Below are 20,631 nucleotides of genomic sequence, written 5' to 3'. Positions count from 1 at the left end.
AGAGTGTGCGATGGAATTACATGATTTAATTCCGCCTTCCCCTTTCCATCACCGGGGGACTAGGCGTAGGCTTGGGTTCCACCCCTATGTTGTGGATATTCCAAAGATTCGCACGAAGCGTTACGCTTCCACATTTATATGGCGAACGGCTATGGAGTGGAATTCCCTGCCTGCAGACTTGTTCCCTGAACGTTATAACTTGGACCTTTTCAAGGCGAGAGTGAATAGGCATTATTTAGGTGTGCATGCTCCATCGTCGACCTCATCGTCACTTTCCATCAGGTGAGATGGAGGTCAAATGCGCACCTATATTTTATAAAAAAAAAAAAAAAAAAAAAAAAAAAGTAACAGCTAAATAAATAGAGCGTATTTTGCCATGACAGTTAGACGCACGCGGTCGCTGTGCGGCGGCAATGCGGTGGCCGCGCGGTGTAAGCGCGATGAAATTTGTGTCGAATAAATGCGTGATGCGTAAAAGGGTGATACTTAAATTATTTATTATTAAGTTTTTTAGTGTAATTATTAGATATACACGTTTTCAATGAATTACAATAACTTTACGGTTTGTAACTGTTCAATGTGTCTACATAAAATAAAAAACAGTATCAGTAGCTAAAATTACTGACTGTGAGAACCAAAAAAGTTAAGGTACGTTTAAGACCTTCAAACGTCTTTATTATTATTATTAGGGTGGCTTCAATCTGGGTTTATGCGGCCCCTCATCACCGCGACCATTAACTGATTTATTGTAATGACCACCAATTACAGTTCAGAGCCAAGGCCAACACAGCATTAAAAAACTGAAGGACTTTTCTAGCTCTGCCAGTTTTTGTGTCCTCTCGTTGTGGCCTGTGCCTTCTCAGTGTGGAACTTCTTACACATCATCTTATTGAAGAAACTATTTTTACAGATGTACTATATTGTGTATAATTGGTTTTTCAACCAAACTAACATTTCGGGCTTTACACATCCCATGGTCATAGTCCACTGTCCCATAGACTCAAATGAATACTTTTACTTCCAAAATATACAGCAATAGTGAAAAATCTAAGAACACAATTTTTATTTAATGGCCCACAAACATTGACTTACAATTATATGGACGTCGGGTCCGCGCTAAAAAGTGTCCGAACTTATAGGGCGTTAAAATCGTATACAGAGCGTCATTCACGCTTTAGTCTTCGTTTGTTCGACTGAGAGCGAAGCAAGCAAAATTAGACAGTACTGCGATGACATTACAATTTAAATCTAACGTTTTAGCTTTTTCATATTCCTTTACATGTCACTACGTTTAAATAGGTTGACTTGGGACATTTTTGTCGTGGTTTTCGTATTAGACCCGTCGTCCATTTATTTATAAGTCAATGCCCACAAATAACTTTTGGACCTGTGAATGCACAGACTTTTGTCATCAATAAATTTTTGTCATGTATATAAAAGAATTCAATTGCTTGAAATTCTGCATCATATCATAAATCATAAAATAAAATAAAAAGAGAATGAAATTTAGTTTCAATCATTCCTTTGTAAAATTTAATGGGTCTTACTTTCTCTTATCAAACCATATCGCCTCACAGCCTTTCTTCTGTAGTGCTGCCATGATGACATTGATGTCGTAGTTGCCAAGCCCCAGCAGGGAGCGGTGCGGGTTGATCCACACATTTGGTGATAGTCTGCTGCAGATGCCATCAAGCTCTGATTTTGTGTATGTACCTCGCATCTGAAAGAATGGAAACATTTTTGTTTATTTCTGTTGAATATACATGTCTAAGAAGTGCCTTGTTTTAATTCTTTATTTAGGGGCTTTTGATTATTATTGAATATCTAAGCCGCATTACAAACACAATACATTAAAAAAAAATTTTTTTTTTTTTAAATGTACAAAAAGGCTACCTGCACCCTGATCGGTTCAATCCAAGCACACTCTATGAGCAAATGATGTACCAGAAAATGTTAATTTAATTAAATGTGTGTTCTACTTATTGTATTTATTATATCAAGTTAAATTTTTTATTAAAAGAACCTCTCAGTTTTTTATTCATTTCTCACAAGAGAATCTGTCTCAGTGATGAGTAATGGTATTTAATTAATTCAAAGATATCAAGTGTAATTTGCATATCTATGAAAAATTGTATTTTGGATTGAAATTTGAAAATTTGTAATAGTTATCTATGGAATGGTATTGTGTAATGGAATAGTATCTGGAACTCAACACCATTGTGCCCGTTTTTCATGAAAATAATTATAATAAAATATATTTTTCTTTCCACATGTAGATGGAAAAAAAGACTATACATTCAGCAAAGATTGAGATATGATTAGCCTTTCCAATTAGAGCCAATTTAAAAAAAAAAGTTTTCTTAAAATTGGTTACATGACTTAATAAGATCCTGTTTCATATAATACTGAAATATATGCAGATGATCTCAGTGGACCACTCATTATAGGTGCTAAATGAGGAGAAACAATCATCATGTTTCGAGTTTTTAAGTTTTGAGATTGTTACATATAGGAAATGAAACTATACTTTCGGATCTAAATTGCAATTAGACATAGTTAAACAGAAAGGATCCAATGCACAACCAGTCACTTTCAAGATATGGTTGTTTGAAGTTTAAAAATGTTTCTCTCTTGTTTTATTTTCAAAACTTATTTATATATGTTTATATGTTGGTTTTTTTTTGCTAATCTAAGAGATTAGACTTTAGGACTCATTTGGTACATATAACTCATTTTTTGATAACTGTGTACAATTCACCTGTAAAGGGTCCAAAACATTAGTTTGTTTGAAAAAACAAATACACACAAGATTTAGATTTGCAAAAATAGTTTCATTTCCTAATCATTCTTTCCTAAATTGACACTGGTTTGGATATTCTGGGCATTATTGTAGCTCTTCTCAAACACAGTACAGGGACTTCACCTGTATGAGACAAAGTCATTGGCGCGATTGTCTAGCATAGTATAACAATCATTATGTTCATTGACTTCTTTCTTTCAGTATTAGCAAAATATACATAAAGCATTATCTATTGGCAATGCCACATAATTATGAGACAAAATGAGTTCATAGACGAAATTATGACAAGGTTAAGCATACAATACGCGCTCTGTCGAACTCCTCTCAATGCCATCCGAACCAGATATAACACCTTTCAATGACTTATAACAATGATAAGGAGTAGTCAACAAATTAGTGTTTACTAACGTCTTACGGTACAAATTGTGTTCATGGCCGTAACTTTACTTAAAAATGTAACAATAACTAAAATGATAATTTACCTGGAACAGATTGTTAAGCGCGTGCAAGGCGCATAGCTCTTTAACTTGTTTTTCATGGTAAATTGGTGGTTTTGGATTCATTTCGTTCATATAGAATTTAACATGTTTTCACTTATCAGACATACATTTTATGCTTTTTTTAATGTTTTCGAGGTCACGGCTCTGTTATTATTAATCGCACGCGCTTTTTTTCACTGGAAAACTATAGAAATACATAGTTTTCTATTTTAATACAATTGACAATTTTGTGACAAATTGGTTAACTTGACAAGTTGACATTGACGGCTTGTTAACTTTTTTAGTCTTTTTTATATGTTTTATGATCTTGGATTCAAGATATTAGCCGAAATTTTAATGTTTGTTATTTACTGTTGGGTTCATAGATTTAGTATGGATATACTAAATCTATGGTTGGGTTAAGGCTTAACCATGACGAGCCAAGTTAAAAAACTCTTATAAAGAAACACGACATACGAGATTTGGCTTAAGTTCTTTGTTGCAAATGCTGTAAAAATGTTACTAAAAAAATAAAGTCAGTACTAGCGGGAAACAAAAACGTTAATTTGTCTGTTTTTCATAAAAAAACTAGCAAAGAGACACCGCCAGTATAACATTTAAAAGAAAAAGAAGAAGCAAAAAAAGAGAACAATGTTCCAAACTGACGAATTTCACGCATTGCTGCCAGAGGACTGTGATGATAATCATTTGTCTACATTAAATAAAACTTCGCTATTGCAGTACAAGCTCTCGTGTGAAAGGTATGTATTGACTTGTCTTAGCAAACCAAATGTGTATTTCCCACTTTTCGCAACTGTAGTACCTAATTATAATTCTTAACTACACATTCTTGCACACCTCGCTTGACTTATATCTTGTTGCCTTTTTCTGTCGATTTTAGGTCCAACACTATTTCTTCTAATCTACTCAAAGATGTCTGGCAAAGAAATGAAGAGTTGTTAAATGAGAAGGCCATGGACCACATCATCAATTCTGCTAAAGCTCTTTTACAAAACTCTGATATAACTAATATGAAAGCTTGGAGAAGTTCTCTTGGGTATGAACGCTTGAGTTGTTCTTTTATTTTAAAGTGTTATAGAACGATTGATACATTGATATTGCAGCCAAAGTTAAGTTAACAAAGACACGAGTTTCTTACTCAGAATAAAATTATTATCATTTGCTTTTTTTTATTGTTTTGAAGATTTGGAAGACAAAGTGAAATAAATAGTTTTTAAATTTATTTCATGACCTCAGATTCAAGTCCTTGAGTCGAAATATTAGAAATAATAAACATTGTAAGTAATTCCAAACAGTAATAATTATAACATAGTAGTAAGAACAAAATTATTTACATTGGTTATTTATGTTACATTCAATAGTATTTATGATGAAATTAGTAAAAAAAAATGACATAAACTGTATTCTTCTGTAGTTCCTATGACACTCAAATATGATGTGGTTTGTATCCACATTTTCCCTAGAGAAATATGTACAATTATATTACTCTGCTCAGATTTGCTAGGGCCCAACTAATGCCAATGTTTTTTGCCAATTTTATGTGTTATTTCCAGATTAAGTTTAAGGCTCAACTCACACAGGCGCAGAGTCGAAGCGTCGTTTTTTTCGCCTATAGCATATTCATCCCTATTTTCCCTTTAATAAAGTACAAATGCATGCTATGCAAATACGGAATTCGCGCGCCTTCGCCGCCTTCACCTTTTTATAGTTGAAAACGCTTCGACTGTGCGCCAGTGTGAGTTAAGCCTAAGACAATAATACTCACAAGTCCTAGTATTGGATATTTCTGAATTTACATTCCTATCCCAAAGCAAACTTTGTAAACTTCCCTGTAAATATGATGGAACATCAATTACAAACATACAGCTCTTTAGGTCGAGCTTTGAATGTCCTTCTGTTTGTAATTCCCTACTTCAAACATTGTATTGAAATCTAAATTGCTAAAAGATTTTTTTTTTAATAACATCAAGTGACGGGATGAACAGTTGTGCACCTGATGGTAAACATCACGCCTGTCCATCACAGTTACAGTGCCACACAGAGCTTTAAACTGCGCCCGTCACCCTGAGACATAAGTTGACAAGTCCCATGTGCCTGTAATTTCACCAGCACCCTTACCCTTCAAAACTGGAACACAGTAATGCTGACATTACTGCTTGGCGCATGAAACTCTGGTAAAAGAAAAGAACTTTCTTCATTAAAAAATTAATTCTTACAATTATTATTTCAGCAAATTCACTGATCCAGAAACTTTATTTGAGCAATCAATACCGACCTGCCTGCAGTGCTCAGAGCAACCGTTGTACCACAATTTAGAAAACTTCTATAAATCCAACTGCAAATGTGATTTACGGATTAAAGAGGAACAAATCAAAAATACAGAAAGTAGTAGATATGTAGACACAGAAGCAAGGTCTACTTTTGTTAAAAATATAAATAACAGCAGTCAAGAATCGAAGCCTTTTGAAGAACGAACCTTTAAACCACGGTTTGGTAAAAACAAACCATTAAACAAAAACCAAACTTACAAGTCTACAGAAATTCCCACTACATCCAAATATATAGAAGAGGATCCCATAGATTTTGATAAAGAAGAAGAAGAGAACAAAGCTCATAAAAGTAATGTTGCAAAGATAACATTCAAAACGGCTAAGGAGAGTCTGTTAGCATCAAATCCGGCTGCTAAACGGACTTTGGGTGCAACAAGGAAGGCTAATTCTAAATTTATTTCTCCTATGATTAACGCTCAGTAAGTTGGGATGAAACATATAATAATATAGTTTTTCTTCTTTACATGTCAAGACAAGATAATACACAGCATAATGAACTTTACGAGTCAAAAAACAAGTCGCTCTTCTGGAAAATTCTCAAGCAGTCTCTAGAATTCCCTCAGCTGCCGTATCGCATCCAGCTAGAAAAATCTCCGTATTAGGGACTCACAACATTTATTAGCGCAAAATCGCATCAGAAAAAGCTTTATATTCATGAATGTCAGAGCGAAAAAGACGTGCATTTAGCATTGGTTCGTACGAACGCGGGTCGGCACATGTCGCCAACGAATCGGCTTCCTGCGAATTTCCGATCTCGTCAGTACGCATGCCGACGACGACTGATCGGTTTAGAAACAACCTGCACGACCGCGCGATAACGGCCGCGTTAAAGGGAATCGGCTTAATGCGACAAGTATGGTTAAACACGATCGCATCAAGACGAATCCGCGTTTTAAATTTGGTGACACCCTTATAGTAAATATCCACCAAAGAGAAAGTTGTAGACCACACTTTATTAAAGAGAACATGTTAACCCTCCGATCACTTTATATCATGGAAGTAACATTGTTTGTCAATAAGCAACCAGCATATTTAGAATTTAATAAAAATCTAAATTACAAATATACAGAAATAGGCCATTGTACTGATCTATCTTAATCCATAATAAAATTCCAATATTAATTAAAGAATAAAATAACATTTAACACATTTAAAAAATAAACTGAAACAAGTTTTCATCCAAAGTCAGACATCAACACCAATAACCTGGTCTATAACTAGGATATTCCCTGCACTACGAGTACCTGGAGTAACAGAATTCACTCTAGAGCACTACCCAGAACAGGGTCTTTTTCATCCAGAGCCTTACATTGCAAACCGTTGAGCCACCGACATCGTGAATAGATTGATGATATTTTATTTTTCTTAATACCAGAGATAAGCATGACACTGCAGAACCTGCATTTACGGATGATAGGCTGAAACACATTGATCCGAAGATGATTGAGCTTATTGAAAGTGAAATAATTGACAAGGGCACTCCTATAGGTGAGTCTATCTAAGAGCTTGTGCACACGGCGTATTTTATACGCGCCGCAGATGCGCTGTAGTGAATCAATTCAAACGCGCACAACATCGCGTTGCAACCAAGAAGCTTATATACTCCACTGGACTTTACACTTAGAATTTCATATCAAAGTCAAATTCGAAGAATCATTTATTCCATAGGTAAAATAAATTTGCACTTGAACACGAATATATAACGTAAACACAAAAGTAAACACGAATATAGCAACTATATTTAGTTGCTTTATTGTAAAAACTAACTGAAATGAATAAACAAAACTAAAACTAGAACTATCTTTTATTAAAATGCGAGATACATACGCGCGACTAAAGCCCTACGGCGTGTATACGCGCAGATGACGCGTGTTTACGGCGCGTAAAAAGTACGCCGTGTGCAAATGCTCTAAATAATCTTACGTCATCTTTTTGACATGACACCTGTGCATAGCATAAGTGGAATTACGTCAAACATGTTTATTGCTCCATTACATACAGAACAATATAACCCACATCCTTCATCCATGGAGAGGATGTGGGTATCTAATCTCTAATTGGAGAGGATGTGAGTTACACTTATGTCATTCTTCCATGAGGGGTTCGATATCTTATTTACCTTCTTTCGACGACTACTCTCGTTTCGACTTCTTGCGTCACTAAACATTTAGTAAATAACCAAAAGTGATACTATTTTTTCGGGTTCCAAATTTTTATAATTGTTTGTTTATAAGTCTATTATTATTAAAATAATTATCCCCTATTAAGTATTTGCTACAAATTATTATCTCAAAAAATAATATTGTAGTTGTTTCTATGGTTACTTACATATGTAATAGTTTAGTCATTATAAATCAGTACAGAGTACTAAAAAAACCTATCTCAACAGTCATTCATCCCTAAGTTTGCCACCCTTGGAGGTGGAACATTTTCTTTGAATTTTAATGGGACCAATTCTGAGATATCGTCTTTGAACAAAAAGGAATCATCAAAATCGGTTCGCAAATGCCGAAGTTATCGCGTAACGTACATACAAAAAAAACACAGTCCAATTGATGACCTAAAAAAAAATGAGAACATATTTTGGAATGTTCAGAAAATTACCAGTAAAAAAAAATTACACGCATTGATGACTAAATGGGTATATCTATAATAAGAAATCGTGCATACTGTACTTTAGATTAACTCCCACAATTCCGATCATTGTTTATTATACACGTATTAAACGCACGTTTATTCGGTGGGACATATTCTCTGTTAACTAGTCAAGTCATAAAATAGGCTTATCGCCGCCATATTGCGGATTTATACAAAATATTATTTTCTATTAATGTCTCTATTTTTAGATCAAAATGGGGCATTTAAATAGTCATTATATTAGAAGTCAAAATCTTAAACACAGATGTTCTTTGTTAACTGGCCAGATAAATAAAACGAAAATATTCAATCTGTGTTCAGGATGGGAGGACATAGCAGGACTTCAAATGGCGAAATCAGTGATCCAAGAGGCTGTAGTATGGCCACTGTTGCGACCTGATATCTTCACCGGCTTGCGAAGACCACCCAAGGGCATCCTGCTATTTGGTCCACCAGGAACAGGGAAGACTTTGATTGGTAATGAGCATAGACTTTAGAAGTAGTGTTATGTTCTGAAAATGTACTTTTGTTATGGTAAAACGTACTTAGTGGTTGCTTTTTAATTAAAAGGTTGGCGCACAAGGGTCGGAATTTTGACCTTCCTTTACATAGAAATTTAAAAGTGCTGTTTTTCGTTCTGCAAACTGTCAAATATTATTGAAATTGACATAGAACCGAACAATACCGAAGAAAATTTAATACTTTTATATCTATTTCACCGCTCCGATATACCGAAAAGTTGTCTTAAACATTTTATATGTAAAATATCTTTTGGAACATGTCATTACTGTATGTGTATTGTCGTCGGATCTGTACTGGGTCAATAGTGATTCCATATGACCTTTGACCTTGACCCCGAGCGTCCCCATTCAAAATATATGGTTTAATAAAAATGCAACATTAGACAACTTTAGGCACTTCTATTGTTTTTTTCTACCACAAGGTATAAACCGCTGTTGCCAAAACTCACACATTCATTTTTTTAAATACTATGAAATATTAATCATGATTGGTTGTAGTTTAAAATTTAAAAAGAAATATGAATTCTGGACTTTGATTATAATTTAAACTTCACGCTGTTTGCATATCGTTGAATGTTCAATACCTATTATTGCAAGTTATGATGTTTTGTACGATTACGATTTTACATTGCAACTTTATTCGATGTGCTGCCATCTAGCGGTTAATAGCTGAACGACGACGAATTCGAGCTGTTTACTTAGTTCTCCAAAAAAGAAGCGATCATGTTGCATAAGGTTTATTTTTGTTTCTTGTTTCTTGTTTGTTTTTTGTTTTTGTTTCTTGTTATTTTTGTTTGTTGTTTAATCGGATTGAGACTATACAGAGGAAATTCTTACGACATTTAAAATACAGATTTCCTTGTGAAGTTACAACATACGAAGACATCTGTCATGAGTACAATCTTCTAACTCTTGATGAGCGTCGAACAGTGTTGGACATGGGTCTCTTATATGACGTCCTGAGCGGGCGCTTGGATTGCCCTGAGATCCTGGAGCAGTTGGCGCTAAGGGTGCCGGGGCGCCGTACTCGCAATGCAACACTGTTCCACGTTCCGTTCCATTCTACCAACTACGGCATGAATGCAGTATTGACACGAATAGCCAGATGCTATAATGCTCGTTTCGGTGAAATCGATCCTTTCATTGGTAGTAAAGAAAGTTTCTTGGAAAATATCAGATCAGTAGTCCAAAAAAACACTCACATTTAATATTATTTGTATCCTTAAATGTATATGGGTATGTATATAGGTATATGGTATTTGTATTGTATTAACACAACATTTTGATACATGTAAAGTCCCACACTTATCCGAATGTGTTATATGTTTTAAGTAATAGAGATGTTTGTGAACATATACATTTGAAATCATAGGCATATATATGTAATTAAATAAATACATGTGTGATATAGTACCTATACTGTACCTTAATACTTTTTCTATATTGATAACTATGATAAGTGGTAAATGTTAAAAATTTACATTATGATTGTAATTTTTATATGTATTATATTATATTTATATATTATATAGCCCTATTTACATCAATATTATAATTTATAAGGCTTCAATATTTTGTATCATTGTGGACAACTCTTTTGGCCTAAGATATTTCATGTCAAGTTATGTTATTTGTAAGATATTTTTAAGTTGGCTGTTGTTGTTCCTTAATAAATAAAAATAAAAAATAAAACAAAAAATGATTACGATAAACAGAAAATTGAAAATATATTAAAATTAAATAAAATAAGACTTAATGATTGACTTAATACGAAACGCCAGCATAGATAATGTTACAAGTGCGACTATCATTTTTGCACTCTAAACTAACGAAATAAGACATATTGTACGTATTTCGAGGTTTTGCGCGAGGTAATTAGAATAGAATAGAAGTCGTTTATTACTACGCCACAACAAAAATATACACAGTAATAAAATGAAGACAAAAAAAAAGATGAAGCTACATTAAAACAAAAAATTAAACTAAAAATAACTGAAAAAAAAAGGAATAAAAATAACATACACATCAACAAAGCAAACATGAAATATTTAACACAATTAGACTAAGTGTCATGTGCGCGGCTGTGGCGTAAGTAACAGGATCCCACTCAGCTATTGTCACCACCACCGAGGAAATGCTGTGACGCTGATTTTCAGTGGGCCCTAAAACCGAATGAGTACCGGACGTGTGTGTCGCGAATATACGAGTAAACTTAAATAAATTACATAAATATTTCTATAATGTGGTGTGTTGTGTTCAGTTATATGTATAGAATACTTAAATAATGATTTTGATACATATATAAAGTGATAAGTGTATGTAGTGTAGTGTCCAACATTTACAACAAACAAAATAGATCTTATTTAGTTTAAAATGAAACCGATTGTGAGATTTGTGTCACGTGTACTACGCAAGAAGAGAGGGTAGGCGCGCGGGTAATTAACACAACCATAACATACGAAGCGAAAATGGCCGACTGAGCTCAACAGCTTGATTTTGATTGTCTCTCCCGATCGGAAACTGCGACTCTTCCGAGTCGAAGTGCTTAATAGCGATTCACAACTGGCGGATCAGAAACTTTTGACATTTCAAATCGGACAACACTTGATTTAAGTCACAAATTAGAAAAATATAGTAGGGATCAGGTTCATCTTGTCGCTCGTAAACCCATCTGATTTCGAGACTCGGATAGGTTACCCGAATCTTGAAAATCCCGAAACTTGAATCAAAATCAGCATGCAAGTTCGCAGTTTGCGGAACTCCGCGAACTGTTGGCATACGTGTCACGCAAACTAAGCACTTCTACTGTATTTATTGCTCCGTGGGTCGCACAAACTCACCTTTAGCAAACTTTGGGTCGCATTCTAGAACTCTACTCAATGCTCAAGTCAGGATTTGAGTATGGTTTAAAGCACTTGATATCATACTCAAGTCCCTGCCATTAGGGTCGTATTTCCAGTGCTTGTGTTGACAGTGCAATCCTGACTTGAGCATTGAATAGAGTTCTAGAATACGACCCTTAATCTGACGCCTTAATACGGAATTGAAAAACCCGTTTCTTACGTGTAGATTTTTTTTTTAATTTTCTATAGCCCCGCGCTAGGGAAACCTTGTTGATAAGTTTGCCTTAAAAAATAATTACCATACGACGATGTAGGTGATGTGTATTATACCAGGTAAGTGCGTGGCGGCGCAGTGCAACGCGACGTTCTTCAGCATCTCCGCGTCGTCGCTTACCTCCAAGTGGATTGGCGACGGTGAGAAGATGGTGCGGGCGCTGTTCGCCGTCGCACGTTGCCATCAGCCTGCTGTAAGTCTGCTTTAGAACATTTAGTCATTTATTTATCGCAATCATGTGGTAGATGGGGTGTAGGGGAGATGGAGACACATTTGAACACGTTTGAAGGTTCTGAATAGTATAGAATACGTTTACATGCCAGAATACAGTAAATATACAGGTCTTAAGTTAATTTAGGTACAATGTATTCAACCTGCAAGCAGTTGTGCAAATGTAAAGGAATTTATTGTCTTGTGTACCGTTAATTGCATTTTAATATAATGTTAATTAGTATTTGTAAATTCGAAATATTCTTTATTTACTTTTTTTATTATAGAAGCAATGTGTCAAAAGCCATCTTGCCAATTGTAGTTTAAAAGTACGTCCTTGTAGTAATTTAATGTCATTTGGTAAATTATTAAAAATCTTGATGTACATGTTCAAGCAGTTATTCGTATAAATTATTTTATGGCAGCAAGGTTAGTATAATTGGTTCATAATTTTAGTATCACGTACTCATTTCACGTATTCTGAAATGTTGAGAGTGAATCTTGACAAAAACACATGCTGTAACATACATGCATGTCATGTGACGACATCACACGTCTCTGACATACTCGTACGTGCTGGCAAGAGGAAGTATATTGAGTCTTTTGAACAAGGGTTTGCATGTGTCATCTGGTTAAAACGCCGCACTTACTAGCTTCCTCTGCTAATATTTTTTATAAAAAGAGGTTTTGTTTTTTTTAGTTATTTTTCTGTTTTGTACTATTACTGGGATTTTATAATAATTATATTTATTATATTGCAGTTAATTATGTGAACTTTAATTGAGTTTCGGTTCCCTCCAAACCTATTTGTAATAGTCCTGTGATAAAGAGATTGAAGCACTATATTATATTGTAAAAGATTTTATATATTTTTTTAATAACTAATTTTCATTGAAATTTATGAATTCAAAACTGTCCCAGATGTGTCGAGTCACCTTCATTATACATAGTCAGGTTCATGATACACAGTCACGTTCAAGTCAAGTCTCCTGCACTTTCACAATCTGCAATCCGAAACAGCGTTATTGCTTTGCCGTGAAGATACGTAGATCGATGGTACTCCCATTTCGGTTCTGTACAAACAAAGAACTCTACCACATATACTAGTGCAACTAAAGGCTTTTTCTATTATAGGTTATATTTATAGACGAGATCGACTCGCTGCTGACCCAGCGAAGCGATACGGAACACGAGGCCACGAGGAGAATTAAAACTGAATTCTTGGTGCAGTTTGATGGCGCCGCTACAGGTAAATTTAACTGTAAATAAAAGCTCGATTATCGATAGTGTTTATCGAAGGCACGTATCCAAACTTGCCTCTACAGCATAGTTTCCCAAAGTGGTCCCTACAGCCACCCAGTGGGCGCTGAATTTTTTATGAAATTTAGGGGCGTTGATGCTATCCAGGGGGTGCTACCGCAAAAAACTTGCATTATCTATGTAAACTACACTACAAATATATTATGTAAGTAAGCTTCCCTTTTATGGGCTTCCCACTGACCATTACAATTGGATAACGGATTTCTTGAGTGAACGTTCGATTCGAGTGGTCTTAGAAGGCTACTCTTCTGAACATATGGTGATAGTTCCTCATGGTTCCGTACTGTCTGCAACTCTCTTTCTGCTGCATATCAATGATATGTACTTTCCAGGTACCTTTGCGTATGCTGATGACAGCACAGTTGTAGATAGGTACTTGACCAATGCAAGGGTCAGTGGAGAGGAAATCCAGTCTTGTCGAGAGTCCATGGTTAGCCGTTTGGATTTGACACTCCAGGCAGTCTCCAATTGGGGCGATGTCAATCTTGCCAAATTTAACGCTACCAAAACGCAGGCGTGTCTATTCTCCACAAAACGAAGTCCCTTTGAGCTAACTCCGACTTTTCGTGATATATCCATCCATACCGATAGCCGACTATCTCCAGCTAGTTGGAATGGACCTGTCGTCCAATTTGAACTTCGGCAGATACATTGAATCCATGGCCAAAAACGCAGCAAGGAAGTTTGGCATCCTTTCCAGAGTGAGGCGTTACTTTACACCGGGACAGTTGCTCCAGCTGTACCAAGCACAAGTCCGGTCGTGCATGGAGTACTGGGGCCACCATTCGGATGGCTCTGCTAAATATCAACTGGTCACTTTGGATTCAATTGACAATCGTGCCAAGAGGCTTATAAGTGACTCAGAATTAGTGGAAGCGAAGCTGCAAAGCCTTGAACACCGCCGTGTAGTAGTTTGCTTATTGGTATTTTACAGCATATATCGCGGATGCGATGGAATTACACGATTTAATTCCGTCTTCCCCTTTCCATCATCGGGGGACCAGGCGTAGGCTTGGGTTCCACTCCTATGTTGTGGATATTCCAAAGATTCGCACGAAGCGTTACGCATCACATTTATATGGCGAACGGCTATGGAGTGTCAACAATGACCAATTACTTATAAAAATGTTGTTGGGTGTTGCGGGATTTACTACTCAGTTAATGAAATTCTTCTGTGCGTATTTTCAAGATAGAAAGCAGTACGTTGAATACGAAAACTTTAAATCTTCCCCTTATACAGTTGCTTCTGGTATAGGGCAAGGTAGCAGTCTCGGCCCTTTCCTTTTTTTACTGCTTGTGAATGACCTTCCTACATCTGTAAAATCTTCTGTCTGCCTTATGTTTGCTGACGATGTCAAACTCGCTTTGCCGGTGATGTGCACCGCGGATTTTGATCTACTCCAAGCTGATATTAACAGCATTTTCGCTTGGAGCCGGGACAACAGCTTGGAGATGAATGTTGAGAAGTGTTCAGTGATGTCTTATTCCCGGAGAGATCCAATCCTCAATGAGTACAGCCTCGGTGGCACGACCTTGAACCGTGTAAAGTCTGTTCGTGATTTGGGAGTAAGATTCGATTCTGTACTCAAATTTAACGATCATGTTATAGATATATGTAATAATGCTTGGAAAAGTCTTGGCTTCATCGAGCGGCAATCTAAGTTTTTTGACCATCGACAGGCAATTTGTAATTTATATAACGCCTTTGTTCGAAGTAAATTGGAAGCTACGGGTACAGTGTGGAATCCCCACAATAAACTCCATATAGCAATGTTGGAACGAATCCAGAAATCATTTTTGAGATATTTGTATAGTAAACTTTATGGGTACTATCCTTATTGTACTCTACACCCTTTACTTTGGGCTTGGTATCGTACAGATCGTTTGAGATCAGGCGAAAACTGGCGCTCCTAAAATATATTTTCAACCTAATGAGAGGATATATAATTAACCTTCCTTTATTGGTTCAAATTTCTTTTTTTATCCTGCGTTATTGCGCCAATCTCACGCTACGTCCTTCGTCAGCGCAAATACTTTCTATTCAACTTTAATTTAACACGCACAGTGACACTAGGACAGACACCATTCTTCGAAGCCCTAGCCGTAATTGCATCCTTAAGCAAAAAAATGATATTGACGTGTTCAGCAACACTGAATTAAAATTTATAAACATCCGCCGGTTACTATTTGGAGGCGGTCACCGCCCAAAGCTCTGTGGTCCAACTTCCGCATCCTATCTTTGGCCGGGATCGACTCAACCATTTTTGCGACTATGACTTATATGTTTCGTTGTAAGTACTGTAAGTGTAAGTTGTACAAAATAAATAAATAAACTTATATTTTATATAAATAAAAATTTAATTTTTCCTTGCGATTTTTTGTGTTAAGTTGATATAAAAAGAATACGTGTCTTCATCAATTATTTTTTGTAGTGGCGGGTGTTGAAGTTTTTTTATCTTGCCTAAGTGGGCGGTGAGCCAAAAAAGTTTGGGAACCTATGATGTAAGGCATCGTAAAACCACGACACCTTTCGCCATTTCGCATATACAGTGACTTCTCCTTGTAGTGTCCATGATTCTGTTATTAATGAGTGAGTGATAATTTTGTCAAAATAACGGTAAAAGATTGAATAATTCATATTATAAAGTGAACTAACTCGAAAGTAATTTAACATTTTTTTAAATTACAAATGACAATCATTTACTGAATTATGAGAATATACTGCCATATTTCTGAATATACGCATATATGTGTTCGTGTGTATTTTTGTCTACCTACATTGTTGACTGCTTATATTGTTAGTGCGTTTTTTATGTATTTTAATTTTTCAGTATTATTTATTCTAATGATAAATAAATATTTTTTAACCACATTTTTTGGGAAATTTACAAAATAGATAAAAAAATGTATTAGTACACTTCACTGGTGCAAAATACGACAAATCTATTTGATATGTACACAGCGATTATTAAGATTTAATATTTCTTATTTCATTTTTAATTTGTTTTGTAAATGTCCAAAAAATAAGTATGTAATACATGTTAAAAATTGATCAGCTAATTTTATAAGACCCTGTATACATGTTATGTACAGCAAAAAAATGAAAAATAGATAATTCTTTCTCACAGGAGAGGAAGACTGCCTTCTCATAGTGGGTGCCACGAATCGCCCCCAAGAATTGGACGAGGCAGCGCGGCGGCGCCTTGTTAAGCGACTCTACATCCCATTGCCTGATGTTAATGTAAGGACAACTTACGCGTAGGAAAATGATTCCTTAAAGGTGGTCTCAGATGGAGTGAACTGAAGTGTTATCGGCATTGTGTATTGCACTGTGCTTTCGTTCGTATCTCTAGTCATGATCTAGTTGAGTTAGAACCTTACGTTTTGTCATGTAGGTTTACATCTTTTCTATTATCACGCATGGTATTTTGGTGGAGGATACGTTTGGCTACTCGGGTTACCATTGCAAATATCACAGTTCATAAATAACTTTATACCCTTTATACACATGAACTACATCTGCATAACAAAAAAACGAATATAAAATATTTTTGCAGTGTAAAAAAAACTTATGAAATACTTTTTTTACTATTTAGTGTAATCCGCAAAAAAAACCGCTGTCTCTTCTAGAAATTTTATCAAGATTATATAACATAATGTAAATAAAATCTCAATAAAATAGAATAATCATCGGCTTATTGCAAGAAGTCACTAACTGACAAAAACAAAAATTTCAGGAGAGCAGTTAATAATTTTTCTTATATTCAACAGCCATCAGAAGTACTGATTAAAAAAATTAAAAAATATGGCATATTTCTTGAAATTTTTGTTTTTGTCAGTTAGTAACTTCTGGTAATAAGCCGAAATAGTCATGTATTTTACATTGTCTACAATGCTAAGCAAGCAAAGAAGCAGAGAAAAGTGTTGCCACATGGCAAATTAAGATTAACACGGAAATTAGTTTAAGGTTCACATGATTAAATATTCCCAACAATTTCATTGATGTTTGTTTCAGGCGCGCGAACAAATAATAACAAATCTCCTGACAAACGAGAACAACGACCTTACGGCCCAGGAGATAGCAGACGTCGCGTCTTTAACGGAGGGATACTCGGGCGCTGACATGAAGTCACTGTGTTCTGAAGCCGCTATGGGGCCTATTAGGGCTGTGCCTTTATCGCAGATCGTCAGTATCGATCGAGATAAGGTACGAATCTGTATAACACATCATACCCTCATGATATAATTTTATCTAACACTGTAAATATTGCTTTGAATTCTTAGTACACAATTTTAGGTAAAGTAGTTTTTTTATGATACAAAGTGATGGGAAGAACAAGTCGTGCACCTGGTGGTAAGCGTCACGCCTGTCCATAACAGTTCCAGTGCCACTCTAGAGCTTTAAATCGCAAAGATATCAGAGGCGGTTACCTATCACAAGCTAGAAACATGGTTTGCAGAATTTTGTTTCTCTGAAAAGACTTTTATTGAATAGATTTTGCTTCATTTGTTCGAAAACACGTTACGGTTTTTTTCATTACACCATTTAATGTTTCACTATTTTGACATGTAGACAAGTTGTTCTTTTCCCGAATTTTATATCCCCAACAAACCGTTTGACACGTTTGAAACGTTTATCTGTAATAAGAAATAACATAATTTCTTATTACAGATATTAAAAGTGTTGGAACGTGTCGCACAATACAACTCGTCAAATTAAAGCACCTAGCATCTTTGAAAATATGGTAAACGAGATGCAAGTTAATTTGATCGAGTTGTAGTCGCTTGCTTCCCTCGTTCGGATCGTGCTGCTTTTTCATATACTGACCTAACCCAAACCCACAGGAGGGGGTCGTACCGTCTAGGTAATGCAAACAAATTCGGCTCTGGCACTCGCCGGTCGCTGCCGTGTCACGCTCGCAACGCTCGTTCGGCTCGTACGGCTTTTATATATACTAAACTAACCTAAATCTGCAGGAGGGGATCGTATCGTCTAGATAATGCAAACAAATTCGGCTCTGGCACTCGCCGGTCGCTGCCGTGACACGCTCGCAACGCTCGCTCGGCTCATACGGCTTTTATATATACTAAACTAACCTAAATCTACAAGAGGGGGTCGTACCGTCTAGGTAATGCAAACAAATTCGGCTCTGGCGCTCTCCGGCCGCTGCCGCGGCACGCTCGCTTGCCTCGCGCGGCTTTTTCATATACTAACCTAACCTAAACCCACAGGAGGGGGTCGACCTAGCTATGAAATGCAAACAAATTCGGTTCTGGTACTCTCCTCGATTCAGTTATAAGTTATTTATTGAATACTCGAGACCATTGTTTTTAAATTACATTTTAGATGACAGCAAAAACATAGCACAACGGTATGACGAAAATTACGTAAGTGGACTTGCTGTGCACCAGCAAAGTACAGTCCCGACTTTTGGAGCTGTACGGTAAAAGTGTATGGCGGTACAATTTTATCTAAGAATAATAATTTTGTCGAAACGAATTTTCAGCAATCTAACTTATATGGAAAACAGACAGTATAACAAACATAACTAGACCAAACAAACTTCGGCCCAAAGAATACGTATGTGTAATAATTATTCTAATAATAGGTCTTCGGACAAACGATACTTCTGCTGTAAGACATTTCTGTGTTGCAAATTTATACCAAAACTGCCATCGCACTAATGAAAAAAAGTCGAATCGTTTTCGGAGTAATTCCTTTATTATTCGTTCGAGTTTGTGATAGGTTACCATCAGAGGCATTGGAACTGCGGTCGTCACTCTGAGACGTAGTAAGTTGACAAGTCCTATGAGTCTGTAATTTCACCAGCACCCTTATCCGTCAAAACCGAAACGCTGTAATGCTCACATTACTGCTTAACGGCAAAAATAGGTAAGTGGCAGTACTTCCCTGGAGGAACTCTTTCAAACCCAGATACCCCGTACAACGTTGGAAATTTATTATCCTACTACTACTTACTAAGTACAGCAAAGCGCAGTCTGTGCACATGCGCAAATGTGTGCGTGAAGAGGCAGGGTTACCCCACTACTTTATGGTACTATTAATTCTTTGGTTTAACGTGCACATTAACTTTGTAAGAGCAAACGAATATATTATATATGTAAATGATAATAGGCATTACGTATACTAATGATTTTATTCATTAAATACTAAACATATAAATAGCTTTAACAAAAGACGTTAACTAAACATAATAAGTGAATAACACTACAGCATAAATTACTCTAAAATATTTTCTTTTCAATGTCTTATCTCTAAATAACCTGTTATGAAATCACATCAAAGTCGTACTTAGCTAATGGCTCGCTGACAGCCTTGTTGCCGTCCCGTCAATTTGACCATACAAGATGAGGGGCGCAGTGTGGTATCTAAAGCTAAGGAAGGGCGGAAAGCGACCATGTTACTTTTTATTCTCTGACAAGGCTCTCTACTGCTCCATAGAGTGATCCAAGAATTTATTTCACAAATACGTTCATTCGATTTTTTCAAACTGACCAGCCTATGTTAACAAATTGTATGTAACCTTCATTTTTACTCTCACTCTGCCACGCTAGGTTCGACCGGTTTGTGTGGATGACTTCAAAGCCGCCTTGCAGCGAGTGCGCCCAAGCGTGTCACAAGATGACCTGTGGCAATACGTCAAGTGGAACGAAACTTACGGTCAAGGATTTTAATAAATAAAACTCGTTACTGTTTCGTAATTTGTATTTTTTAAATTCCTCTATAATTTAGTTTAAATTGCTTTTACTTATCTATTAATTAAGTATTAGTTAAGCAACATGACATGTTCTTGGCACTGCACGGTCAGATGGTAGGAAAGGGGGCACTACGGATCTAATCTAACGGAAACAAACCCTAAAAACAATTCAAAACAAAAATTTTCTGTCCAGTTTCCATAATACCATACCACCACTACTCTCATTATGTCTGACACTAACTGCGCTTAATTTTCTCATCGACATTTGTAGATATATTCCTAGGAGTGAAGTGGACATACCTATAGCAAGCCTATAGCTTGAATATGTCCAATCTTAGGTAGAGAAAGAGCAAGAGTAAATTTTGCCACGACACGGATAAAACTCCTATGCACTTACCTAATGCCACTCCTAGATGGAACTACTAAATTCCATACTAGGAAGGCACAGTACAAAGCCAGGAGAATCCTTCACGTTTT

At 36.1% G+C, this 20,631-nt stretch overlaps 2 protein-coding genes across 2 annotated transcripts in view; one reads left to right on the top strand and one right to left on the bottom strand.

The window, feature by feature from the left end:
- Positions 1 to 3,373, bottom strand: part of LOC113237492 (josephin-1-like) — a 17,026-nt gene extending 13,653 nt beyond the window's left edge. Inside the window, exons 1-2 of the mRNA XM_026473989.1 lie at positions 3,283 to 3,373; positions 1,548 to 1,720 (exon numbers count right to left, since the gene is read on the bottom strand). Coding sequence (XP_026329774.1) covers positions 1,548 to 1,720; positions 3,283 to 3,372 — 263 coding nt within the window. The 5' untranslated portion in view covers position 3,373. The remainder of the gene's footprint in view (positions 1 to 1,547; positions 1,721 to 3,282) is intronic.
- A 510-nt stretch (positions 3,374 to 3,883) lies between these two features.
- Positions 3,884 to 20,147, top strand: LOC113237426 (fidgetin-like protein 1). Its single transcript, XM_026473883.1, has 10 exons — positions 3,884 to 4,040; positions 4,181 to 4,336; positions 5,531 to 6,049; positions 7,006 to 7,118; positions 8,589 to 8,744; positions 11,965 to 12,098; positions 13,250 to 13,364; positions 16,564 to 16,676; positions 17,451 to 17,642; positions 20,012 to 20,147. Exons 1-10 carry the CDS (start codon positions 3,931 to 3,933, stop codon positions 20,129 to 20,131), a joined length of 1,728 nt encoding a protein of 575 aa, XP_026329668.1. The 5' UTR covers positions 3,884 to 3,930; the 3' UTR covers positions 20,132 to 20,147.
- Positions 20,148 to 20,631: the final 484 nt, after the last annotated feature.

The sequence above is a fragment of the Hyposmocoma kahamanoa genome, unplaced genomic scaffold, assembly GCF_003589595.1.
Source record: "Hyposmocoma kahamanoa isolate Upper Pololo Valley unplaced genomic scaffold, ASM358959v1 93, whole genome shotgun sequence".
Lineage (NCBI taxonomy): Eukaryota > Metazoa > Arthropoda > Insecta > Lepidoptera > Cosmopterigidae > Hyposmocoma > Hyposmocoma kahamanoa.
The sequence above is the reverse complement of the archived record's forward strand: the minus strand, read 5'-3'. Positions and strand labels throughout refer to the sequence as shown.

Excerpts from the sequence above, each read along its gene's own strand:
- LOC113237426 (XM_026473883.1), top strand. The coding sequence starts at position 3,931 with ATGTTCCAAACTGACGAATTTCACGCATTGCTGCCAGAGGACTGTGAT. Across the intron at positions 13,365-16,563 it reads GTTTGATGGCGCCGCTACAG|GAGAGGAAGACTGCCTTCTC; the intron begins GTAAATTTAACT and ends TCTTTCTCACAG. Across the intron at positions 17,643-20,011 it reads TCAGTATCGATCGAGATAAG|GTTCGACCGGTTTGTGTGGA; the intron begins GTACGAATCTGT and ends CTGCCACGCTAG.